Here is a 27,873-nt window from a genome sequence, read left to right as displayed (position 1 = left end):
TGTTCATGGTAGTCTGTCCTGCTGGAATGAGGAATGTTTTTCCATCTCTACCTGTTGAAAATCCTGCATATTCCTGGCTGAATCTTAGAGCTAGGGATAAACTTAGAGATCATGTGATACTTCTTGCTTCTTATATACTTGAAATTATTATAAACACATGATATTAAGGGGCAAAAGGCTAGTTAATAACAGAGTTGGGGTTAGAACTGAGGTGCCACCTCTCAGTTCTTAGACCAGTCTCTTTTCTCTTCTGCACAGGTAAAATGTATTGACATCCACTACGTTCTCCCTTATTTCCATCTTTTCTCCAACCTCTTTAACACTTCTGGGTAAAAACACTTACCCAGGGCTTCCCTGGTGGCACATTGGTTGAGAGTCCACCTGCCAATGCAGGGGACACGGGTTCGTGCCCCGGTCCAGGAAGATCCCTACATGCCACGGAGCAGCTGGGCCCGTGAGCCATGGCCGCTGAGCCTGTGCATCCGGAGCCTGTGCTCCGCAACAGGAGAGGCCACAGCAGTGAGAGGCCCGCGTACCGCAAAAAACAAACAAACAAAAAAAACACTTACCCAGTACACTTAGTTTATACTTCTTATAATTATTCTGTTCTGCCATGATATTTTTTGTTGAGACTATTCTGTATACTGTACTTTGTATTTTATCATAAAACCTTAAGTCACAGAGACTATGTTTTATATATCTTAATATCTTCTACCATGCCTTGCACAGAGTAGGCACTCAGTGTATACTAACTGAATTTAATATAAAGTAATAATCACTTTGTATACTTCATTAATGCAAGTATAGAAAACTATTCAGTTTCCTTGACTTACTGCTTTGTTCTCTTGAAATACAGCTGGAGAGGCTTTAAATATCATTCCTGGTCCTCAGGAAAGGAAAACTCATGCCAGTTTAATGTCTCCTGGTAGACGCAAAAGGTAAATGCCTTTTAAAAGGACAAGTGTCCAATAACCTTCCAAAAAAAAAAATTACACCAGGATATTTACAGTGTGAATAAGGTAACAAGATTGCATTAAATACTTGAGACTATTTACTATTATATCTATTTCAAAACACTTTTTTTTTTTTTCACATTCTATCCTCCCTGAAAACAGGTTGTGTTTTGTAATCACTGACCTATTCACTGTTTCATTAGAAATATCTTTTTTCTATAGTGGTATATAGAAAGGTATATCTTAAAATTGATGTTAACTCAGATATTTTGAAATAAGCATTCTTTTAAACAAATATAAATAATATCTGCATGTTTTAAGGTCTACAAACACATATTTAAAGTTCTAAATCAATGGTTAAAAAGTTCTCAGGGACATTCTCTGAGAATAGTTTCTTCCTGTCCTATTTAGCCCATGTGTCTTTGTTTGAAGGATATTTCATAAAAGAGAGAATAGTTTAAAATGTTTTTTCTGTTTTCTTAACTGCCATGCCATGGGTATTTTTGTTGAAATTTTTACTGTTGATTGTCTCTCATTCAAGTCTGACCTCATCCTCCTTTATGACAAGGTTTCTCACTTAACCACCTAAAACAATAGAACTACTATAATAGTATCTAACATTTATAAGAGCCTTGACCTTTTTATAAAGTTTTTACATATACTTTATTGAATTCTTTCATAAACCCAATAGTGCAGTTGGTTTTATCCCATTATAGAGTGGGTCAGAGGGTACCTTGCTACAGACCATATAGCTAATAAGTAATAAAGCTAAGCCTCAAATTCATTTCTTAATTCAAGTCTATTAATGCTTTTCAACTCAACTATCCTTTATTCCTACCACAAATAGAGAAAATATCTTTTCCACCATGATCTTAAAATTTGTCTTTGCATGTAATTATCATTGAATTGGTTATTCATACTAGTTAAAAGACAAGCTTTTAAAATGTGTTTCAGTGAATCTCAAAGGAAAAGTATCACTTTGTCTGGGCCTCATTCAACAATACGGAATTTCCAGGATCCAAATACATTTGCAGTAGAAAAAGTAAGTGACCTTCCCAAACTTTGCAACTTAAGATATTCCTGAGTTTATAACTATTGATATATACACAGATATATATATATATATATATATGCATGTATATATATATGTGTGTATGTATATTTAGATTATGTGTGTGTGTGTGTAAAATACAGTATTTCTATAAGACTTCAGTAGAGGGAGTTCCCTGGCAGTCCAGTGGTTAGGACTCCGTGCTTCCACTGTAGGGGTTCAATCCCTAGTTGGGGAACTAAGATCTTGCAAGCCACGCAGCGTGGCCAGAAAAAATACTGCAGTAGAATTGCCTTGGGATAGACTGTAGTGAAATTTAACAGTAGCAGACAGTCCAGTCAGAATAGATAACATGTGCAAATGCACCAGGTAAGAAACAGAAGTATGTTTACAAAACTGTAAATACATCACTGTTGCTGGATTATGCAATATAATAGGGCATTTTTCCTAGAATAGAGACAGGTTATTAAAAATCTTGTGTGAAAAGCTAAAGAGTTTGGAACTGTATTCTGTAGTCAGTGAAGAAAGAGTTGGTGAAGGATCTGTGAAAACACTTGTAAATGGTTAACGTATACTAGTCAGGTGTTAATATCAAGGGAGCCACCATAACTTTTTGAGTTTCCACCTAGATTTATTAAAACTATCCAGCTTCCATTGATTCTTTTAAAATAAATAACATAATACTCTATCCTGTGCTTTTGCTAATATTGACTTTGTTTTCCAGCAAATGGTTATTGAAAATGCTCGAGAAAAAATATTAAGCAACAAATCTCTTCAAGAAAAGCTTGCAGAAAACATTAATAAATTTTTGACTAGGTAAGCTGTTTGTGTTTAAAATACCTAATTGTTTTTGCCTAATTGAGAACTATGCTAAAAATTTTCCTTTCTGTATTACAGTGACAACAATATTGCTCAAGTACCTAAGCAAACAGATAGCAACCCTAGTGAACCAGAGACTTCAATTGATGAACTCCTGGGACTTCAGGTATGGGTAAGGGTGTGTGTGTGTTTGTGTGTGTGTAGTACATATATTCATAGTTAAAACTGATGATATTCTTGTTTCATTTCAAAACCATTACTAATAGATGTATAAAATGATTTAAAATAATAATTAAAATATAAATTTCCTTCATTATCCAAATGTAATCTGTTCCTGAAAATGTGTTAGTGAATTTTCAAGGTCAAAATTTTGTGTTTTTTTTCCAATTTTATTGAAAAATAATTGATATCTCTCACTGTATAAGTTTAAGGCATACAGTGTGATGATTTGATTTACATATATCCAAATTGCGTTATTTAGATGGTAAATGTAATAAGACATTCCTAACCATCTAATAACTAACCAACTCTTCCAGATATCAGTAAAACACTTTTCCTGTATCCATACAACAATGTCATGTATTTCTTAGTATTTAATAATTAAAGATTCATTAGTGGTTATATTTTTGTGCAGTAAGCAGTACTGTACAGTGTATACAAAATAAATTACATTTCTTCTGCACCTGCTACAAACTGCATAAAAATATAAAGAAACAATGAAATAATATGTTAAAGATACATGATGAATCCAAGTAATATTGAACAAAATAAAATGAACAAGACACTTTAAAAAAGAAAGGATACTAACTAAATGAATAATTGTGAGATTTATTGCTAAGAGAAGGAAGATAGGGGCTATAGTCACTTGCTATTCAGTGAGAGTGAAGATGAAATAGGGTGAGCTGGTAAAAGAAGAATTTAACAATATGAGTTTTAAGATTTGCCCAGGTGCAAATACCTTTTTGAAGAACAGCTGAGATTTTGGCTATTGCATAGCCTTTTACTTGGACTCTCAGATAATACATTCAGTTTTGTTGCTGTGCCACAAAATGAATTCATTATAATGAATTTATGGTAGCAGTTTTCTTTCAGATGATGAATTCTGGGTGAAACCACTGAGTTTTTTTCTTTTTGTCAGTTCCTTCAGAATACTTTAAAAAAAATTTTTTTGGATACATTTTCCCAAAGTGAAATTCAGTAAATTTAAGAAAACATGACAAGCTTTTGAAAGCAACCTTTAAATTATTTAGCAGTCTTCTTTAAAAAACTTCTATCTTAATGTTCAACATATCCCCTGTTCTAAATTTTATAACCTTCAACTCCTTACTTATATTTTGTCCACAGAATACTTAGGTACTTACCATAATCAAGACACTCTATTAGATACTGTGAGAGATTATAAGAAAGTGAAGACACAACACTGTGTTCATGGTGTTCATAATATTGTATATTGGGGAAAAGTTAAAAATTCAGATTTCAATAACTTTGAAAGTACAGCAATACATAATGCCCAATGGAGTAGTATATACATAAGCTTCACTAAGAGAACAGAGCCAGTTGTACAAATACATGAATTTTTAAAATGTTTTTACACGTCTTTGTGTCCTTGGGGTAGGCAAGATTTCTTTGGCTACACAAATCGCTAACTGTGGTTTTTTTTTAAGACTTCTGTAAAATTCAAAATATCTGCTTGTTAAAAGCATTATTAAAATTAAAAGGCAAACCACCAAGTACCTTTGGAACATGTATTTCAAGATTCTTTCAATTCTGATTATTAAAGTTTAGACTGTAATAAGAAATTTACTAGAAAAATGTGTTTCTTCAGCAGTAACTTTGGTATGAGGGTATGCACCAGTTCATAGTTTGATTAACATTGGATTGTTGGCTCTTGACATTATTTATATTACTGTAAATTTTTAAGTCCATCGATACAGAAATAACTTGTTCAAGCTCCTGGCTTTCTCCTAAATCACATTTCATCAAGAATTATTGATGTTCTCTGTAGATCTTCATTGTCAAGGTTAACTGGTTCTTTAACTTCAAGTTTCTCTTTTCATTTTATGGCCATTTTTACTTTAAAAATCCAAGTTTTTAATCACTTCATGAGAGTTCCACCTTACCTCTTGCTCCACATGAATTTCCTATCCCTTGGGATCCAAATGTATGCTTCACCAAAATTGAAGAAAATATAGCATTGCAGAAGGATTTACAGATAACTGAAATTGAGAATTTTTAAATCTTCAGCTATTAAAAGGAAATTAAATGAATACCCCTAGCCAGAGTGTACTGAAACTTCTTTGAAATAGAGTGTTTTAGCCAAAATTATTCTGTCAGTTTTCTTATGAGATTCATTTGAAAAGTTTGTAATTCCATTTAAATCATATTTACCTCCAAAAAAGTTCAAATGTTCATAAACATGGAAATTAATTCAATAGTAAAGAAATACAAATTCAGACAACAGATTTCTTTTATGTCTTAGACTGATAATGCTTAAAAATTGATATTGCCCATTATAGGTAAGAGCATGTACATTGTTACATAGAACAGAACAAGCATTCCTTTTTTTTTTGATGGTGATATCATTTTATTCATTGCTATTTACCAATAAAACTGATAATTAGTATTACCTATCCTTTCAGTTTATATATACATAAATTATTTTTTAATGTATTTTTATACAGCAGGTTCTTATTAGTTATCTATTTTATACATATTAGTGTATCTATGTCAATCCCAATCTCCCAATTCATCCCACCACCACCACCCCACCTCCTACCCCCACCCCCCTCCCCGCTTTCCCCCCTTGGTGTCCATACATTAGAACAAGCATTCTTATACAACTTTTCTGCAAGGCTTCTTGACAGGATTTCTCAAAATTTTAAATGTATATATTGTTTGACCTAGTAATTTCACTGATAAAATTAATCCCAAAGAATGAACAAATGCCTGGATAAAGATTTTCATGTATTATTTACCATAACTGAAAATTAGAAAAAATGCAAATGTACAAAAGTGAGAATTGGCTAAATGTGGCATTGTTATGTAAACAAAAGAGTTCTTTACCTTTAGAAGGATAGTGGGTTAAACGTTTAGTTTTGTACCCTACTAAAAAGACAGTATAGGGAATTTTTAAAAAGCATAAACCCACAGGGGCTTCCCTGGTGGCGCAGTGGTTAAGAATCCGCCTGCCAGCACAGGGGACATGGATTCAAGCCCTGATCTGGGAAGATCCCACATGCTGTAGAGCAGCTAAGCCTGTGCGCCACAACTACTGAGTCTGCACTCTAGAGCCCACGAGCCACAATTGCTGAGCCCACGTGCCACAACTACTGAATCCTGCATGCCTAGAGCCCGTGCTCTGCAACAAGAGAAGCCACCGCAATGAGAAGCCTGCACACCACAGTGAAGAGTAACCCCTGCTCGCCTCAACTAGAGAAAACCCGTGCACAGCAACGAAGACCCAACACAGCCAAAGATAAATTTAAAAAAAGAAAACAAAGAAAAAAGCATAAACCCGCAAGGACAGAGAAGAGGAAAGGACAGAGAAAGAATTTTTTAGAATTTGAAATGGACAAGTGGTACCTGACTTAGCAGACCCAGGATTCTAAGCCAGTAAAGGCAAAGTTCAGGTAAAAGCCACATTACAAAAGACTTGACTCAAGTACCTCTGAAAGTAAACATAAAGATAGGGCTACAAACAGGATGATAAGGTGTAAAGTTTAGGAAGTATATAGTTAAACTCCATATCTTTTCCCCATTCACACTGTTCCTCAGAAACACTACTGTCAGCCATAAACTGTCCCAGCAAGAAATCTAACTCACTCAAATAAGAAAAACTAAAAATACAGATGGTTCTGTAATTATTCTACAGCTTAGACTATAGTTGACAAGGTCCCTGCCTCCTTATTGGCACAGGGTTTAAAGACAGCTTTTGGCATGCTCCTTTGAAGTATGAGCACATAAACAAGGATTGTCCAACATTTGAAAGAAGTATTTAAAGTGAAGAGACAGGGACTTCCGTGGCAGTCCCGTGGTTAAGACTCTGCTTCCATTGCAGGGGGTGCGGCTTCTATCCCTGGTTGGGGAACTAAGATCCCCCATGCCATGCGGCACAGCCAAAACTTTAAAATTTTAAAAATAATAAAATGAAGAAACCAAAACAGGCAGATAAAAAGAGTGAGGTGGATCTATATTGAAGGCCCTAGAAAGCAGTGTACAACAAACTTATGTGAAGAAAGCAGGTTAAACAACATTATTAAACCAATCTCATAGAAAAAGAGGTCAGAGGTGGAGGAATTGGATAAAGGTGGTCAAAAGGCACAAACTTCCAGTTATAAAATAAATAAGTACAGGTGATGCAGTGTACAACAAAATGACTATAGTTAACACTGCTGTATGGTATACAGTTAACCCTTGAAGAGCTTGGGGTTAGGGGTGCTGACTCCACATGCAGTCAAAAACCCACTTAAACCATGGGGGAAGGGGGTTGGATAAACTGGGAGATTGGGATTGACATATATACACTACTAATACTATGTACAAAATAGATAACTAATGAGGACCTACTGTGTAGCACAGGGAACTCTACTCAGTGCTCTGTGGTGACCTAAATGGGAAGGAAATCCAAAAAAGAGGAGATACATGTATACATATAGCTGATTCACTTTGCTGTACAGTATAAACTAACAATATAGTAAAGCAACTATACGCCAATAAAAATAAAAATTTTTTAAAAACCCACTTAAAAGTTTACAGTCAGCTCTCCATGTATCCTGTCCTGCAAGTGCAGATTCAACCAACCTTGGATCTTGTAGTGCTGTAATTCGTATTTATTGAAAAAATTCTGCATATGAGTGGACCGACCTGCACAGTTCAAACCTATGTTGTTCAAGTATCAACAGTATTTGAAAATTAAGAGAGCAGCATATCCTGGGGCTTCCCTGGTGGCGCAGTGGTTGGGAGTCCGCCTGCCCGTGTAGGGGACACGGTTCAAGCCCTGGTCCAGGAGGATCCCACATGCTGCAGAGCAACTAGGCCTGGGCGCCACAACTACTGAGCCTGTGCTCTAGAGCCCGTGCTCCGCAACAAGAGAAGCCAGCGCAATGAGAAGCCCACACCGCAACTAGAGAAAGCCCACGCACAGCAACGAAGACCCAACACAGCCAAAAATAAATAAATTTTTAAAAATAAATAATAAAAATAGCATATCCTAAGAGTTCTCACAAGAAAAAAAGTATTTTCTTTTTCTCTCTTTTTTTAAATATGTATATGAGATGATAGATATTAACTAATGTTATTTTGGTATCATTTCACAATGTATGTAGGTCAGGTCATTATGCTGTACACCTTAAACTTACACAGTGGTGTGTATCAAGTAATAACATTATCGCATGGTTCTATTCTATATTTTATTTTAATGTTTGGGGATATAGTCACCAAAGTGATTAATTAGTGGTATTAGGGAGCATTCACTTTCTATTTTCTAGTCTTCCTGTTTTAATTTGTTTTAAGTGAATAGTGTTACAATCAGAAGAAATTTTCTTGGAAGGGAATACTACATAAAAGGTACAAAATATCAGATATCCTCTAATTACTTTGCTGGTATTAAACCATACTAATTCAATTAGGATCACTTTTTGTTTGTTTTTTGTTTTTGCAGAGTGAAATCCACATGTCTGAAGAAGCTATACAGGATATATTGGAACAGACAGAATCCGATCCAGCATTTCAGGCACTCTTTGATCTATTTGACTATGGTAAGTAGAACATTTCTATCAAAGCAGTTAGGAGAAAAAAGTTTCTCCAGTTTCTCTGGAGAAACAGCTTAAACAGAGTAAAACAACATTTCCCAGAGCATCTGGAAAAAAGTTCCTGTTTTCATTAAAGCAAATATGGATATGAAAGAGTTTTTTTGTTGCTTTTTTGTTTTATTTTTTTCTTAAAGATACTTTAGCTGTAAAAATAAAGAACAGTTTTGGGGGTGAGGAGGGTTAGTTGTGGGCAGTTTTGCGAGTCATCAAAAATGTGTTGAGGTCTACTCCTATACATATATTATACTAAACACAGTTGGATAATACAAGAGGAATAAAAAGATTTGTCTGTTGCCCTCCATCTTATGGCCTAGTGCAGTAGTTCTCAAAGTGTAGTCTCCAAACCAGCAGACCAGCATTGTCTGAGGACGTGTTAAAAATGCACTGGTCTAGTGGAAAAATCATACTTGTCAATGATATATAAGGCAACATGTTAAAAACTATAATTAAAGGACTATAATTAAGACCAAACTTTAACATTTGCTTGACCACTGTCAAGCTGTATTAATTGATGCTTATTTTTATTTTGGTCATTTAACCAATTGTTTGCCTATTCCCTTTTTAACAGGTAAAACAAAGAATAATAAAAATATATCACAAGGCATTTCCAGTCAGCATATGGAAACCAATCTCAATGTAGTCTTAGCAGGTGAAACTAATCTAGCAGTTAAAGGTTCTTTTGAAACAGAAGAATCTGGTAAGAATTTGATTTTGTTAATATCAATCTCAATCCTAATATCAGTCTCAAAATCTCAAAGGCAGAAAATGTTGTTTAATTTGAAAGTTGTTCAAATTACCACATAGATCAGTTTTGTGTTTCTAAGTTTTCTCTTCATTTAAAAAGAAAAAATTATTCCCACGTCTTTAGTACTTTGATTAAAAGGTGAATTTTTAGTACTCATTCCTTCATGATGCAGTACACATGCACAAATTGGTGTTAATAGTGTTGACCAGTTCAACCTGTCTGTAACATTTAACATAACTTTTTTGAGACACATATTCAAATCCCTAATATGTAAGGTTGGTTTGTGGTATTAATCATCCAGCCTTGTAAGCAAGCTTAGCTGAGTGCTCAGTATCAATATGTCACTTATCGGGCTTCCCTGGTGGCGCAGTGGTTGGGAGTCCGCCTGCCGATGCAGGGGATACGGGTTCGTGCCCCGGTCTGGGAGGATCCCACATGCCGTGGAGCGGCTGGGCCCGTGAGCCATGGCCGCTGGGCCTCCAAAAAAAAAAAAAAAAAAAAAAAAAAAAAAGTCACTTATTTAGAGGAAATTATATAATTGCTGATAGTCCTGAATTATGTGTTTTATGAGGTTTTAGGTTATATTCCTATGTGTCTACTAAGTCAGTTCTTTATGTTTCTGCCTCCCATAGAGTACCAGTATGGCACATAATTGTCCCACAATAACTGCTTATGAATGAGGGAGGGCAGTGAATATGTCTATCCTAGAGCTTTTAAATATTGGCCAAGTTTTTTAAAATTTCATTTTTGTGAAACATAACATATGCAGAAGTGCACAATAAAAGTGTACTTTAGCTCATTGAATTATAATCAAGCAAATACCCACATAACCATCCCTAAAGTCAAAAAATAGAATACCACCAGCACCACAAAAACATCTCTTCGTATCTCTTAGCAATCACTACTTCTTTCATCCCTGTTCCTCAAAGATAACCATTATCCTGGCTTCTCTCACATTATCCTGGCATCTCACACTTGGTAAACTTTATGCCTCTTTGGTACCACCTCTATCCATTTCTGTCTATGCCAACCTATGCCACAATAATCTTTTCTGTTCATCTATTCTTAAATTCCATGACCCCTTCCAGCTCCCTCAAAAGACTTCATGGCTTCCAAGTTTCACCTCACGCCTTCCAAAAACCAGTTTTGGAATATCTCAGACTATATTCCTAATTTGAGTCCTTTGCCTGTACCCAAACCCAATCCTCCATTTCTTCTTAGGCTGAATTGTAGGAGGGCGTGTCTTTCTCATATATATTATGTGTGGAAGATTGTGCTTCAGATAAGTTCTACCCTGCACAAAATGAAATTTGAAATCCTATTTTCTCAGAAAGTCTCTTCCCACTTCGTTGAAACTGACTACCCCTGAATTTATGTGGCCTGTATATATAATTTCCACTGGTTTCCCCACAATAAGGATTCACATGTGCTCCATACCCACTATTATTTTACCAGTGTCACATTAACAGAATTTTATGATAGTTGTTATACATTTTTATGGATTTTTCCCAATATTTTTCATATTGTTAATTGTTATTATTTTCTGTCCTAGACTGTGAATGATGTATGACACAGTATATCAGTATTTTCTCAAATGCCCTTTCTTCTTTTTCCAACTATTAACACTTTTATTTGTCAAGATCTCCTCGTACAATAACACTTTCTCACATCCCATAGGCCAGAAGAGGTGCCTTTTGTTCCTATACTACTATGGTTTTTGGCATGTTTCATTATGACTTTCTGTCCTATGTCTGCCTCCCTTAGACTGATATCACCAAGGGTGGAGACTGGGTCATTCATCTTTGTATCCCAGTACCGGTCATATGGTTGATCTTCAGTAAATGTGTAATTAATGTTAAAGTGTACACAATAACATCAAATGTTGATCATGCAAAATGTAATTGGCCCCATTTCACCTTCAAGAATATATCAGATGAAGTATGGTCAGTAGAAATGGTAGAAGTTGAAAAGTCAGTTGTTTTGAAAAAACTATGTAGCCAGTTTTTTTTATATATTAGTACATATTAAATGTTCTTAAACATATATACTTTTTCCTTCATTGTGTCATCTGTTTTCTAAAAAGCTTGAAAAACAATTTGGCACTTGTTAAAAAAGGCATCAGTAATAAGAAAAGTACCTGTAAGTGTTTTGATACTCAAAAAATGAGAGAGTGAGTTTATCAGACTTCCACTTGCTGGTATGTCAAAGATTAGTAACTTCCTTGGCAAAACAGGTTTTATAGTAAAGATGACTACCTTAAAAGCTGTTACATACTCACCATATCTTTCTGCCATCCTAATATTTTGCAGATGATCAATCTGGTCAACCCCCATTTTGTACATCCTATCAAAATGAAGACACATCAAATGTTTTGAAGAATGGCAGCAACCATGATGAACTTAGACAGGAAGCCCAGGAACATTATTCCCAGATAGACTCTAGCGTCCAGAAAAAGGCCTTTAAAACAGTAGTATCTACTGAACAGAAGTGTAACCTTGATATCACCTTTGAGTCTGTGCCTAATTTGAATGACTTTAACCAAAGAGTAAACTCTGATGCCGAATGTAATCAGCATTGTGCTGAATTATACACCAATCAGATGTCTACTGAAACTGAATTGGCTGTGGAAGTTGAAAAGAATTCTTTGTCTCCAAGTGTGCAGAATGAATCTCGATTACAGCCTGATCAGTCTGATATACCAATAACTTCATTTGTTTCCCTTGGTGGTGAAACTAACAATGCTAACTTAATTCTCTCTGGAAAAACTTCTCAGCTTTTATCCCAAAATATTCCGTTAACTGGAAAGCCATCTAAAAAAGGTCAATTTTGTGAAAGTTCTGACGATACAAGAAGACTTACAACTAATTTCCATGGTTCCAAGTCACCAGATTCTAGAGAAATTCACCAGAGTAAAATTGAAATTAATAATGTGTTACCAGTTGCATCACAGCAACTTTCAGATTGCCAAGATAATTCTTCACTTCAAAGTAAAATATTACCTGTGTCTGTTGAAGGTTCGGGTTTAACTGTATCTGAACAAAAAGTAGAAATTCACCTTGAAGATTCAGTATCTTCAATTAAACAACCATCTAATGATTCATCATCTGTTAAGTTAAATCATACAGATCATGAACCTCAGCCCTCCAAGTCTGAGAAAGTTGCTTTGGGTTCACAAGAGCCTTCATCTTCAATAAAAGAAGATGGAGATAGTATTTTTCTCTCTTTAGGTGAAAATAACTGTGAGGAAGTTACATTGATATCCCCAGAAGCTAATCCTATAGAAGATATACATTCTCTTCCTTCAGAATCTGTATGTTCTTCAATGAGGGATTCTCACCCTGAGTCCCAGAATACTAGTGATAAACCTGCTGGCAACAAGTCAGCAGAGATAGATGCATCAAATATAGTCTCTCTCAAAATTATCATCAGTGATGATCCATTTGTTTCCTCAGATTGTGAACTTAACAGTGCTGTTTCTAGTATCAGTGGAGAAAACTTGCCAACTATAATTTTGTCTTCTCCTTCTAAATCACCTGCCAGAAATGCAGAATTAGTTAAATGCCTGTCTTCAGAAGAAACCACAGGTGCTATCTCATCTGCTGAAGGAATTGGGGATTCAGCCTCAATGGAACAGAGCCTTTTAGCACTCAAACCTGAAGACTCTACAGTAAACAACACTCAGAATGAAGAGAGCATTGCTTTTTCAGCCAATGTTACACCATGTGTTTCCAAGGATGGAGGATACATACAGTTAATGCCAGCTACAAGCACAACTTTTGGCAATTCAAATAACATTCTGATAGCTACTTGTGTAACTGATCCAACAGCCTTAGGAACAACTGTCAGTCAGTCAAATGTGGTGGTGTTGCCTGGAAATTCTGCACCTATGACTGCTCAACCACCACCTCAGTTACAGACACCCCCAAGGTCAAACAGTGTATTTGCTGTCAACCAAGCTATGTCACCCAGCTTTTCACAAGGTAACTTTAGAACATATTGAAGTTCATTTCTCTGGAATGGGATCTAATTTCTCTTGTGTGTGCTGTTATTGACTAGAAGGTTATAAATCATGGATGAGAGTATAAGAAAAGATTCAGAAATTTGTGATTATGGCTTCTCTTTACAGAATTAATTCAATCAAAAATTTTTTTAATCTGCTAAGCTATGGAATTCAGTGGTTTCATTTTTTATTTCTTTTTCTTTCCATAGTTCTCAGTCCATGGCTAAGCTATCAATACAAGAAAAAGGGGGGGGAGACTAATTCATCAAATAGCCATATGCCTACTAAAACCCAGTGTTGTGGGAGATTTTTCTTAAATAGTTATTATAGTTTTAGTTTTCAAGGAATTTATTACCTATTTGGAAAGACTTTCAAGACATAACTTGAATTTCTCCCTGCATAATACCCTTTGTAATTTCTCACTATCTTCCACATTTGAAAATTGATCCCTGTCTTAAGAATTTTTTGTTTATAGGAGCACTTGTGGCATTTATTACATGCCATTTTATGTGTAGTTAGTGACTGACATGCCTGTCATAGTGCCTTCTTGATTATATGTTCCTTGAATGTGGAGTTTATGGCACATTCATCTACACTTCCTTAGATATTGATTCCCAAGCTCCTTTCCCCTCTTTCTTTTTTTACATTTAGGCATACAATTAAATCAGATTAAATATCAGCAATTAAGTATTAAGCCTGATGGATCTATTTCAAGTGCTGTTTAAAATAAGATAAAGGAGGGATCAGAATTGGTAGAAAAGGTGGAACTTGAGCTGAAGCTTAGATAAATAAGGTAGTATTTGGAGTAAAAGGAAGGGAATCTTAAGCAGCACAAGGATAGGTAGGTATTTGAGAGACTGAGGTAGGTGTTCAGGAAAGTGAGGAAATCAGCTTTACAGGAGAAGTTAATGAATTTATTAGGAAAAGATTCATTTACAGGGCAGGGTTAAATTATGATAGCCATAGACTATATTGTTGACCATATAAACATTGTATTTTCTCCCACAGTTTTTACTGGTTGCTCATTTATCTGGACCCTTTCTGGCAAATACCATTGAGATAATATTATAGTTTGGGGTTGTGAGTAAGTCTTAGACGGTCAGTATTCAGTTTGGACCATTATTTTCTGGTAAAAGATTCAGACTTGAAACCTGCACCACCAATTTTTTGATCAATTTCACTATTCTTTCTAGAGGAATCAAGGTACAACTAAAATATGATCTCCGGGCTGTAGAGTCTTATACTTACTCATGATGTTTACCTTGACTAATTGCCATAAGAATAATATTCAGATTGACTTTTTCTTAATTTGTTAGCCTTGTTGTTGTCCCTAAATTAATTTTTTAAAGGAGAGTAGATTATATGAAAAACTGATTATAATTATATAGAATTTATTTCAAATTAATAATTACTGGGGCTTCCCTGGTGGCACAGTGGTTAAGAATCCGCCTGCCAATGCATGAGACACGGGTTCGAGCCCTAGTCCAGGAAGATCCCCCATGCTGCAGAGCAACTAAGCCCATGCGCCACAACTCCTGAGCCCACGTGCCACAACTACTGAAGCCTGCACACTCTAGGGCCCATGCTCCACAACAAGAGAAGCCACTGCAATGAGAAGCCCACACACTGCAATGAAGAATAGCCCCCGCTCGCTGCAACTAGAGAAAAGCCTGCACGCAGCAACAAAGACCCAAGCAGACATAAATAAATAAATCAACAAATAAATAAATTGATTTATTTTTAAAAAATCACAAAACCTTTCAAAATAATAATACTTACTTTGGTGTCTTGTGTTTATTCCATTTTATTGCGAATTGTTGGTTGTTTTCTTTTTAGGATCTGCTATTATAATTGCTTCTCCAGTCCAACCTGTACTTCAGGGAATGGTGGGAATGATCCCTGTATCTGTGGTTGGACAGAATGGAAACACCTTTTCTGCTCCTCCTCGGCAGGTGAGATTTGTGAACTGAAAATGGCTTGGTGCTGCTTTTCAAACAAAGTATAATTAATGGCTTCTTCTCCTCCAGGTCCTTCATATGCCTTTGGCAGCACCTGTTTGCAATAGAAGTATCCCTCAATTCCCTATCCCTCCAAAATCTCTGAAGACTCAGGGACTAAGAAACAAGCCTTGTACAGGTACATTTTTAAGTTCATTCATGTCAGCTTTATGTGTGTGTACTCCTTTGTTTGCAGCAATATGACAGTATTTTTTTTTATTTTTTGGAATACTAATAACTTTCCTAACAGGTGGTTGTCCAACCTTTGCTTAAAGTTTTTTGCAGTGATTTAAAAAAAAAGAAAAAGACAAATGGAACACAGCAGAGTTTAGAAAAAGACCATGTATTTATAGCAACTTGTACATAGTAGAGGTAATGTCAGAAGTCAGAAGGGATAGGATGGTTTGTTTAGTAAGTGAAATCTATTGGCTATTGTATATATTACAGGGAAAAAATAGATCTCTTCCTCACAACATATATAAAGGTATGAACTCCAAGATGATTAACACCTGAAAGTGAAAAGCAAAACAAATAATGAAAGAAAATGTAAGAGAATATCCAGATGATGCTGGGATAAAAGATTGCTTTTGAAAAATGAAAAAATTTGATAATGCTGACTACTCCAAAATTAAAGATTTAGTTCAGTAAAAGACAACATATACAAAGTAACACGAGATTTTCATTCATGAGTGAAAATATTGAATGTTGTGGTGAGTTCTCAAACTTCTCTACCTCAGACTTCTCCATCTTCATGGGTGACAAAATGCCCATGTTGTTAACCTAACAATACCCTAACCCTCAGAATTGTTGACCCCTTTCATTTCTACGTCTTTAATCTTCACTTCAGCCAACCTGTCCCATAGCTTTACCTTTAATTTTTCACTACTTGTTATTAGACCTATATAATTTTAATGGTCAATAACCTCTCTCAAAATACTCGCATTTCTGTATATCCATTGAATCTCTCTTCAACCAATGAGAGCTCCTATTACTTGAATCCTTACCTTTACCTGAATTTTCACTTCCTTTCTGCATTCATTTCCTTCCCTATCCAGGATAAACAATCCACCACATCAACCACTTTTCCCAGTACTCTTAAACACCTTCATATTCACATTCTTCTACCATATCCACTTAATACCCTCTAGCCCTGGATCTATCCAGCCAACCATTTCTCTGCCTTTACACGTGGGCTTAGCATTGCTTTAGAAGTGATTCCATTCAATAACACTTAAAACTTTCTCACCCTCACTGCCACTTAGCAATTATTTTAAATGTCTACCTATCTTCTTTCTCTCCCATTCCTCCTTAATACTATTTCAGACTTCCACAGGTCTTCTCAGATCTATCCAGTCAGCACTTTCCTCACTCTAGGCCAATGATTTTGATTTTTATGGGTAGTAAACTCCATTTTCTCACATTACTCCCATTTAATATGTACCTGTTCATCTAAAATCATTCTTCCTTTTTCCCTTCTTAGAGGAATGATTATCTCATTCTTTCTAAGGTTAATGCAGGCTACCTTCTCTCTTCTGTGTATCTTCAACTTTTCTTTTTTGGCTTCTTCACTCTGTGGCTATCCAACTATGGATACAAGGATCATTCCCATAATTCCTTAGGTTTTTCACATCTGCCAGCCCTTTATCCCCGACTCCTCTTATTTCCCATTACTTCTTCATCCATATTATTGTCCTTCCTCATGTTTCCACTAAAACTGTTTAAAATCACCAGTGGCCTCCTAATGCTGCCATATGCATTGGACGTTTTCCATTCTTACCTTACTTTACTTCCCTCTAACAGTTAATACTATAGGTGGCTTCTAGAACTACTATGCTCCACCCATTCTAATTTTATGTAACTTAAGATCCACATACTCTACATATCTAAGTCTCACCTCTTCTTCCCCAAAAACCTCTTCTACCTACCTTTCCCTCTTGGTTAATGTCACCATTTATTCCTCATTTACTCTTCATGTCCATGCGAATGCCCATTACTGTCTCTAAGACCTTCATCATCTCCTACCTTGAATATTTATAGCAATCTAACTAGAATTTCTATTTCCAGTTTTCTTTCTTCTCTAGTTCATCTTCTACGCTGCTGCCAGAGTGACTTCCTAAAACAAATCTATTCATGCATCATCCCTATTTAAAACTCTTAAGGATTCTCTATAAAACCTTTTGCATAATACCCAGGTTCCTACACGATATCATCTTTGCTTTCGTTTCTGGCTTCATATCTTGCTGCCCTTCCACATAAACTCATATAAGTCCATGGAAATTAAAATATGGCTATTAAAAAATAATAATAATAAATAATAATAAAATAAAATATGGCTATTAAAACTCCAGAGCATGTGCTCTGAGTGACATAGGCTTACAAACATGACAGTTAAATGGGCAGAATTTTTAAATAGGCATAATATAGTGTTTTCTTTAAGTAACTTTTTGGATCTAAGTAGTACCCTTAAATGCTATATTGAGCATACTAATTTGTGAATCAAAAGACTGGATTCATATTTGCCTGAAGTTAAAGCAAATCATTTGCTTCATATTTATATTTCCTCAGTAACATGAATGAGTGATCGTCTCGTGTATATTACAAAGCTGCTTTTTTAGACCCAGTATGTGAAAGTTTCATTTGTACATTAGCTATAGCTTAAATTTTTCTCATTGTGTCTGATACTGTGGTCTGTTCTGTTTTCTTTCAGAGAAGTATACTTTCAGGAATGTTTTTCTTTTCTAATTAACTTAACTTATAATTCCAGGAAAACAGGTAAATAATTTGGTGGATTCATCAAGTCACTTAGTTGGATGTCATGTACAACGGTGAGCATAAAAGTAGTTTCTATCATAGAGTATTTGAATGCTCAAGTTAAAAGCATAAAGAATTTCTTTATGTTGCTAAGAAAAATTTTTTTTTCTTGTAGAACTGAAGTTCCTGACAAGAATATGGCCACAGATCTTGGGAAAAAATTGGAAGAAATAACAGTTCCCTTCTCAGTAGAAAGTATAGTTCCAACTAGCAAAACCTTTGAAAGCCACAGGCGTGTGCTCTGTTTTGATAGCACTGCTTCTCCTGTGGCGAATACACAGGGGACAAATCATAAGACGGTGTCCCAAAACAAAGAAAGGAATGACATTTCATTTTCTAATCTTGACTCACCCGTTGTTTCCTCCACCTTAAAACCCCCTTCTAATAATGCTCTCAAAAGAGAGAGAGAGAAACCTCCTGTGCCTAAGATTTTATCTAAATCAGAAACTGCCATTAGCCGACATACCATAAAAGAAACTCAGTCAGAAAAGAAAGTTTCACCAACAGAAACTGTACTTGAATCTTTCCATAAAGCAACAGCTAATAAGGAGAATGAACTATGCAGTGATGTGGAAAGGCAGAAAAATCCAGAAACTTCAAAACTGTCTAATGGGCAGCAAACTGGGGGTGTACGGAATGAGAAAACTATAGCTTCACTGCAAGAGCTAACCAGAAAACAAGGCACATCCTCAAACAGTAAAAATGTCATTTCAGTAGCTGCACCTGTGAAGGATTTAAAACAAGAACAAACCAAGTCGATTAACCCACTCACCAAGCATACCACAGAAATGTTACAAGATATTCAGTGGCATAGCCCAGTAAATAGACTCGCTGATAGTACTGATTTATCTGTACCCCGAACATCTGGCTCAGGAGCAGGGGAAAAACGTAAAGAAGAACCTACGGATGTTATCAAGGTCCCTTCTAGTAGGCGTTATGGTGAAGACAGTAGCACACCCAAAGTAATGGTCCCTCCTGTCACCCCAGACTTGCCCGCCTGCAGCCCTGCCAGTGAAACAGGGAGTGAAAACAGTGTAAACATGGCTGCCCATACATTAATGATTCTCTCCAGAGCAGCCATCTCTAGGACTACTTCAACTACTCCTCTAAAAGACAATACACAACAATTTAGAGCATCTTCAAGGAGCACCACAAAAAAGCGGAAAATCGAGGAATTAGATGAGCGTGAACGACACTCCCGTACTTCTAATAAAAGTCTTGCAAATTCATCAATACCAATGAAAAAGAAGAAAATTAAGGCAAGTTTGAAAGTCTTAATTTCAAAACCACACCTTGCCCTTCCTTCAGTGCTCAGATTAAAGATCTCATCATTTTTTGCCATAGCTACCTAACTGAACATTTTGGTCAAGATAGCTTTGAATTTTGATTGACAAAATACATTCTCTAGCAGTATCTCTCAGCCAGTGTGGTACTCAGAAGTTATCTAGATGAAACATAGCATTTTCAAAACAGTTATTAAGGCATGTATTTATAAACATCTTCCTTGGGAAAAGGAGGTTTTTGTTTCTGTCATGGTAGGACCCAAGGTTTGGCGGGGAGAATGACATAACACATGAAAAATTGGGAAGCCATTATTGTGTATGGAATTACCAAGTGAAAACTGCTTTGCAACTTCTCCATCTTAGGTTTTTTCCACATGTCCTACCAGCTCTTCCATAGATTCTAATATAAGTTAATGTGTTGGAGCAGTATAAAAATTAAATTTACCTGTTTCTTCTTTAACCACGGTTATCTGTAGGAAAGTAATGTAGGATTATCATTGATAAAGCCATTTTTCCTAAATCTGTTTAGCCATTTAGTAAGTGGATTGAATAGAAAGGTTTAAAATGTCATAGAGGAAGTATTGTGTCAGGGAAGGAATCTTGGCTCTGCTGCCTTGCAAGCCTAGGTTGAATCCTGCATCTCCTGCTTATTGGTTCTTGACTATTGTTAAGCCCATAACATCTGAGTCTGAGCTGCATCATTTGACATGAGGTTACCACACATCTTACCCAATGGCTGTGAGGACTAAATGCAGTGTTTGTAAAGTGCCTAGAGTATGTTAAATGTTTGGAACTAGAAAAGTACCTGTTAACTCTTAAAATCTTAGTAAAGCTTTCTAAAGTTTACAGTTTAGCAATAATGACCACCTTATAAAAAGCATGTTCTCTCTTGTCTCATTCAACATTCATACACTCTGAATTTGTATAATGTCTTTTGCTCTAAAATAATGAAATATCATTGAAGTATATTTTATTAACCTTGGATTTATAAAAATTGTCTCTACTTCTCTGTATAACTAAAATGCTAATGAACTAAACTGTTTGGCAAAAATTTTGGTAGTATATGAAAGTACCTGATATGAGGGTCTATGTGACTTAATAAGAAAGCTAGCTTTTTGGCCTTGTTTGAGTTCAATATGTTAACTTAGGTTTATTTTTTCTTTCTTTCTTTCTATTCTTTCTTTTTTTTTTTTTTTTGACAGAAAAAGAAGCTACCCAGTTCATTTCCAGCTGGAATGGATGTGGACAAATTTTTGTTATCATTGCATTATGATGAGTAAATATTCTGAACATATGAGAACAGTAGCTATTTAAAACTACTATTCCTTAAACTTAAACTATGAGAGGAGGGAATGAGATACTGACAGAATCTGAAAGCATGACCTGCACTTTCATTGTACTGAAATTTCACTTTATTTCTAAATCATGCTGTTTCTAAAGCAGCTTCCTAGTTTGTAAATAGCTTTACCTTGGTATATTTTTATTGTGGAAAAAACATTTGCAGAAATGTGAGTAAAGCCAATCTGCAAAACTGTATATCTTTGACAATTGTATATTGTAAATACTGTGTAAATCTTGTTGAAATAGAGCTTAAATCAACCTAATGTTCTTACATTGTATTTTTTGGCTTCTTATGATCTCTAATTCTGAGGCTTATTCATCTGGAATAGTTTCTCACTTTGAGTGGGAAAAGTATACTTTTCCTTATAAATTGCCTTCGGTAATTGTCCCACAAGATATCTGAAGACAGAGCCACTAATTAGTACATGAGTGATAATGAATTCAAATGGTAATAAAGTAACCAGAAATTAACAATTTGGGGTTTTTTCTAGAGTAATACTTTGCCGCCCCTCCTTATAATTGCAGTAAAGATAATGTTCCTAAAATTGTACACTTTATTTCTTCTGGTTCTGGTCTCTTTGTTTTAAAGAGAGAATTTTGTAAATCATTTGAGTGTTCTGATCTTTTGTTTATAACTTTTAAGATCTTTTACATAACTTTAAGCATTTAGACTGTTGAGCCATAAAAAGTTTGGTTATGTAGTAGTTGAGATTTCTTGGTATGTATATACTTTTCCCCTAAATATACTGGGGATTTAAAGAACTGCACTAATTCATAGAACTTTTTACATAGTAGAGACCAATGCATATTTAATTTAAATCTTGTGTTCTATGTTAAAGCTTGTATGCAGGATTATCTTCTGTTGTCCTTTTAGAAAGCCATGTCCATCATAAGACGTAAAAAGAGAAATCATAGTTTTCTATTTTAATTTAGTTTCTCCTAAAATGGGCTGTGTTACACTCGGATATAGTACGTTGTCTCTGTACCCTTTAAAGTATTATAGAGTTTCTCTCAGAAAGTCCTTAAGGAGTATGAAAGAGGTGCCTTCTCTGTATTAGACTCACACACATCAGTCAAGTTGAAGAATTGGTTTAAACCTTTAAATGAGTACAGAAATTATAATTCGTGCCAATTGTGCCTAGATATTAAAGTATGTTCTCTTAAGTGCTTTCTGTTTTGTTAAATATCAGTATACTAAGGGTTTTTTCTGCAGGTGTATATATTTATGAGTCATTTTCCTCAACCATTTTTTTTTAGTACTGGGCCTTTAAAAAACAGTCCATCACTACATTTCTCAGTGTGGAAATCACGTCTTACTAGCTGAACCTTACTGCAGAAATTTGTGTTGTAATAAATTTTTATGATGTGGCAGTGGTCTGTTCCTAAGGAACCAGGAATTAGTACAGTTAATGTTTATTTAACTCAGCTTGATACTGTACTACAGTTAGGTTTGAATAAATATTTTCATTAACTTCAAAAGTTTGAATTCCTTCATATTGGCAATCATTCTCTTTTAGATACTTTGAAGAAATTCCTTTGCAGGTCAATTCTTGTTTTCGGAAGTTTACATAATGCTGAAAATTATAGATTTTCTTCTCATTCAGTTAATTTGTATGTGCTAAGAATTCATATACAAATAAAATAAGCTCACTTTCTTCAGGATTCTTAGTTCACTAGCCAGGAGCCACTAGATATAGTCCAAAGACAACTTGTATTTGGAGCTTTCACTTATGTTCAAGAATAAAACCATAGTCCCCATTTTATCCTAAAAGTCCCAATGTGCTAGACTTAATTATTGTACCTAGTAATCTATTTTAACAGTCAGATGCCCAGTTGACTACATTTCAGGGTTAAAGTATACCACAGACAACTTGTGGCTACTTCTGTAACTACATGTAAGGATCCATGCACTGTTTATTTTTGGACATTACTTAGTACAGCAGTCCCCAACTGTTTTGGCACTAGGGACCAGTTTCACTGAAGACAATTTTTCCACAGAAGGGGTGAGGATGGTTCAGGGTTCAGGCGGTAATGTGAGCAATGGGGAGCGGCCCATGAAGCTTCACTCACTTGCCCGCTGCTCACCTCCTGCTGGGCGGCCCGGTTCCCAACAGGCCATGGATTGGTACTAGTCCAGGGCCCGGGGTTTGGGGACCCCTGACTTAGTGTACTCAGTTGTATGCCAAATTTGAGAAGTCTTGTAATTAAAATATTTGATTAGTTTAGCCCTGGATATTGTTGGAACCCTTTAGTAAGTATGTTGAAATTTTACATGAGTAAAGCATCCATCAGCATTCAGCCAAAGGCTAGATGTCATGACTATTAGGAATACCAAGATTAAGCTTTGATAAGGAGTAATTTCAAAAGCATGGTGCTATATATTCTACATTCATCATTTTTCAAGCCACCATCTTTCAGCCTCAGGCTTAACTTATTGAAATTATATATCAAATTTTGACCCTGGTAGTATGCATTCTCTTTTAATAGACTTTCCTATTTTTATAACCAATATGGTTAACATTTTTGCATACTTTACTAGTCTTTTTTCCCTAAATTATTTTTTCTATATAATTGAACTTAAACTGTAAATATAACTTCCTAATGCTTTTTTTACTTCAAATAATATCAGGCACTATCCAGTTTTTAGCTATTATTTTTAAAAAACTAGCAGTGAACATGTTTGTAAATAAATACTATGTTGTCAGTTATTTCCTTAGGAGATGCTTTAGAGAGTAGAATTACCAAGTCAAAATTTAGTGTACATTTTTTTAGGGACCTCAATACATTTTGCCAAATTTCTTCCGGGAAATTACTTTAATTAATATTCCTGCCAGGAAATTGTTGTTTCTTCCATAGCATATGCTTATACCTTACCAGAGATATATTCAACTGTATCATTACTGGTTTCTATTGGTTTTTTTTTTTCTTGATTTGTTGAAATTAGGATAAGCTCCTAATCCATATATAATTTAGTTTGATACTTGGTGTGAAGAAAGAATCAGTACATTTTTTCCCTAAATATTTAACCACTTGACTCATAAACCTGCTTAAAATAAGGTTTCTCTCCTCACACACATTTATGTATAATGTCTCTCTTATCCTCTACTGATTCCTAATCTTTTTTATTTACAATTCTAAAATCCAAAATGTTCACAACCAATTTTTTCCCTTAAATTGAGCATCAAAACTCATTTCAAGGCAAAACCTGACCTGATTTGACATGAGGCTACATTAGTCTTTATCTCATTTGGTATGAATATTCATATTTTGCTGAAAAAATAGCAATGTGCTTACTTAGTGTACCGTTTCAGATTCATCTGGGGTATATGATATATACATTCTGTTACTTTTTAAAAATCCTAAATATTCTGAACAATGAAACCCAGCTAACCGAGAGGTATAAAATCAAAGGTTTTGGACCTATATTAAGTTTATACATGTATACATGCACTACATAGTACAGTGTATAGATTATATTGTGCCATTGATGAAAGAGTTGTAGCTTTATGTCCATTATAACTTTTCTGATTTTTTTCAGGTATTTGTCTCTTTTAATCTTCTGGATTTACTTTAGAATCACTTGTATTTTTTCCAAGTTAAAATTCTATTGGAATATCCATTTGAAGTACATTAACCCTATGAGTTAACTGATACTGAAAAGCTAATGGTAACATGGTATATATCCATAATTTTGTAGTTATCCATATCCTGACAAATGTCTTATTAAACTGGGTATTTTGTTGTTTGTTGCTATTTTTAGGGAAGTCTGCATTCCTTTGTTTTAACTGATTATTGCTTTTTTGTTAATGTAAAATTTTTATGGAAGGATAAAACAGAAAAAGTGCAGAAGCTATTATTATACAGTTCAATAAATTTTCTAAAAGTACACAAATCCACTTAATCACCCAGATCAAGACTACAATTTGTACCCTAGAATCCCCTCATGCTTCCTTCTAGTAACTAACTGCTAATCCCAAGGATAATTATTCTGACCTCTAGAGCCATAGTTTCAGCCTTTTTTAACTTTGCATAAATAGATTTATGCAGTATATAGTCTTTTTTTAACTTCTTTTGCACAAAATTGTGAGAACCATTCATGTTTTATGTAATTCAGTTGTCATTCTCAGTGTTGTGTTTTTTCATTGTATTTATCCACAATTTATTGTACCACAGTTAATCTATTTTACAGTTGAATATTCTTGTACATGTTTTTTGGTGAATGTATTACACTTTTCACTTGGATATATATTTAGGAGTGGAGTGGCTGGGTCATCGGGTTTCATATACCCAACCTTATTCAGATTTTTCAGTTTTCCAGAGTGGCTGTACCAAATCATATGACTATCAACAGTGTAAGGAGAGTTCCAATTGTTCTACATCATTGTCAGTACTTGGTATTTTTGTTTTAGCCATTTTGGTATCACATTGTGGTTTTGATTTGCTTTTTCCTGATAAAGTTGAAAACCATTTCAAATGCTTTTTGGCCATTCAGGTTGTCTCCTTTGGTGTAGTATCTGTATATCTCTTTGCCCATTTTTGTATTGGGTTGTCTGCCTTTTTCTTACTAATATGTTACTGTTATTTCTGTATTCTAGATTTAAGTTCTTTCTCAGATGGATATCTAATATCTGAATATTTTACCATTTTTTCTTCTAGAAGTTTTTTTGTTCAGCCTTCTGTATTTTGATCAATTATCCATCGGTATTGGATTTTCTATCTGAATGTCCAATTAACTCAGCACCATTTATTGAGAAAGACTATCAGTTCCCAAATACGTTGCACTGTTACCGCTGTCATAAGCTGATAAACTGAATATGTGTGGGTTTGCTTCTGGACTCCCGATCTGTTCCATTGATCTATTTTTCTAAAGATGTGCCAGTAACACAACATCTTAAGTACTATAGAAAATATATTTTATGTTTTATTTTCTAATTAGGCCCCTTACTGAATGGACTTTATTAGAGCTAATGACTTTCCTGATGCTTATTTTTTATTTACTAAAGATATATCATCTTGAAATAATTATTTTCCAGTCTCTTCTTACTACACTCATAGTATTTCCATTATAACTAATAATGATCAAGATAAGCTTTCTCATCTTATTCTTTATTTTAATAGAGATGTAAGTATAATTTTGGCTTTTGTTTGTAGTGTTTTAAGTATTTATATCAGGGGGGTTCCCTAGTGTCCTAGTGGTTAGGATTTCGGACTTTCACTGCCATGGCCCGGGTTCAATCCCTGGTCAGAGAACTGAGATTCTGCAAGCCGTGCAGCACAGCCAAAAAAAAAAAAAAGTAAAAAGAAAATTTATATCAGGAGTATTTGTTCAACCTAATTGGATGCTCTTCTAACATCAATTAAACCGTTTTCATTAAATCCATGAATTTCTTTTTATATTGATAACCCTAATATTGTGTACTTTGCAATCTTAATGATTCTTTAAATATAATTAAATTTGATTTGTCCACTTTTTATTTAAATGTTTACTTCTAGTGAGATTGGTTTCAAGCTTATTCCAATTTTTTAAATAAACTTGAAACTTTGTCTCTTTCTAGTGTATCTGAATATTGGAATAATAAAGGGTGCCTACTTTTAAATTAATGTGATTTTTAAATAAGGTAATATATGTAAAGCATTTAGGTCACTGGAACATAATAAGCACTTTAACATCTAGCTGCTACTCTAGCTAATGCTGATTTTTATTCTTATTTTCTGTGACAGTTTTTTTTAATTGAAGTATAGTTTGTTTATAATGTGTTTCAGATATACAGCAAAGTGATTCAGTCTTATATATATAAATACTGAGTATAGTTCACAGTGCTATATAGTAGGTATATAGGTCCTTGTTGGTTATCAGTTTTCTATATAGTTGTGTGTATACATTAATCCTAAACTCCTAATTTATCTCTCTCCCCCTTTCCCCTGTGGTAACCATAAGTTTGTTTTCTATGTCTGTGGATCTATTTCTGTTTTGTATATAAGTTCATTAGCATCTTTTTTTTTAATTTCACATATAAGCAATGTCATATGATATTTGTCTTTCTCTGGCTTACTTCACTTAGTATGATAATTTCTAAGTCCATCCATGTTGCTGCAAATGGCATTATTTCATTCTTTTTTATGACTGAGTAATATTCCATTATATATCATGCCTTCTTTATCCATTCATCTGTAGATGGACATTTAGGTTGCTCCCGTGTCTTGGGACAACAGTTTATTTATTCAGTAGAATGCGATATAAGTGTTCCTTCAAACTAAAATCACCAATAAATCATCTAAGCCTGAAGGCTTTTGCAGTTCAGGTTTTTCTCCCCGATTTTCTTCCAATCTGATTGATTGTCAGACTTACTAGTCTTTTTACTGAATTAAATTATATTTTTCTCTGTAATTTTTGCTTGTGTTCTCTTTAAATTAGATGTGACTAATTTTTTTCTGACAAAATCACTTATATTTAACAACTGTATACTTTTCTGATTCACTGATTTCTTATTCTTTATTTCCTGTTCTCAGAGTTCTTTTTTCATATTCAACTTCTTAAATTGAAGAGTTCTGATTTTTTTCCTAAGCATTTAATTAATACTAAGAACTTAGTTCTGGGCTTCCCTGGTGGCGCAGTGGTTGAGAGTCTGCCTGCTGATGCAGGGGACGGGTTCGTGCCCCGGCCTGGGAAGATCCCACATGCCGCTGAGTGGCTAGGCCCATGAGCCATGGCCGCTGAGCCTGAGCCTCCGGAGCCTGTGCTCCACAACGGGAGATGCCACAACAGTGAGAGGACCGCGTACCACCAAAAAAAAAAAAAAAAAAAAAAAGCTTAGTTCTGATTTCAATTTTAGACATCAGCCTTTGAAAGATGGGGTAAGAGGGCCTCCCTGGTGGCGCAGTGGTTGAGAGTCCGCCTGCCGATACAGGGGATACGGGTTCGTGCCCCGGTCTGGGAGGATCCCACATGCCGCGTAGCGGCTGGGCCTGTGAGCCGTGGCCGCTGAGATTGCGCGTCCGGCAACGGGAAAGGCCACGACAGTGAGAGGCCCACATATCGCAAAAAAAAAAAAAAAAAAAAAAA

The 27,873-nt window shown here is 35.1% G+C and overlaps 1 protein-coding gene across 1 annotated transcript in view; it reads left to right on the top strand.

Annotated features, from left to right (window-relative positions):
- The window catches only part of NPAT (nuclear protein, coactivator of histone transcription), a 53,514-nt gene extending 31,225 nt beyond the window's left edge, over positions 1-22,289 (top strand). The window contains exons 7-18 of the mRNA XM_007447214.1: positions 857-938; positions 1,908-1,995; positions 2,729-2,820; positions 2,902-2,989; positions 8,483-8,579; positions 9,202-9,330; positions 11,688-13,358; positions 15,215-15,330; positions 15,406-15,514; positions 18,140-18,200; positions 18,302-19,445; positions 20,672-22,289. Coding sequence (XP_007447276.1) covers positions 857-938; positions 1,908-1,995; positions 2,729-2,820; positions 2,902-2,989; positions 8,483-8,579; positions 9,202-9,330; positions 11,688-13,358; positions 15,215-15,330; positions 15,406-15,514; positions 18,140-18,200; positions 18,302-19,445; positions 20,672-20,749 — 3,755 coding nt within the window. The 3' untranslated portion in view covers positions 20,750-22,289. The remainder of the gene's footprint in view (positions 1-856; positions 939-1,907; positions 1,996-2,728; positions 2,821-2,901; positions 2,990-8,482; positions 8,580-9,201; positions 9,331-11,687; positions 13,359-15,214; positions 15,331-15,405; positions 15,515-18,139; positions 18,201-18,301; positions 19,446-20,671) is intronic.
- Positions 22,290-27,873: the final 5,584 nt, after the last annotated feature.

Source organism: Lipotes vexillifer, unplaced genomic scaffold, assembly GCF_000442215.2.
Source record: "Lipotes vexillifer unplaced genomic scaffold, Lipotes_vexillifer_v1.1 scaffold1725, whole genome shotgun sequence".
Lineage (NCBI taxonomy): Eukaryota > Metazoa > Chordata > Mammalia > Artiodactyla > Lipotidae > Lipotes > Lipotes vexillifer.
The sequence above is the reverse complement of the archived record's forward strand: the minus strand, read 5'-3'. Positions and strand labels throughout refer to the sequence as shown.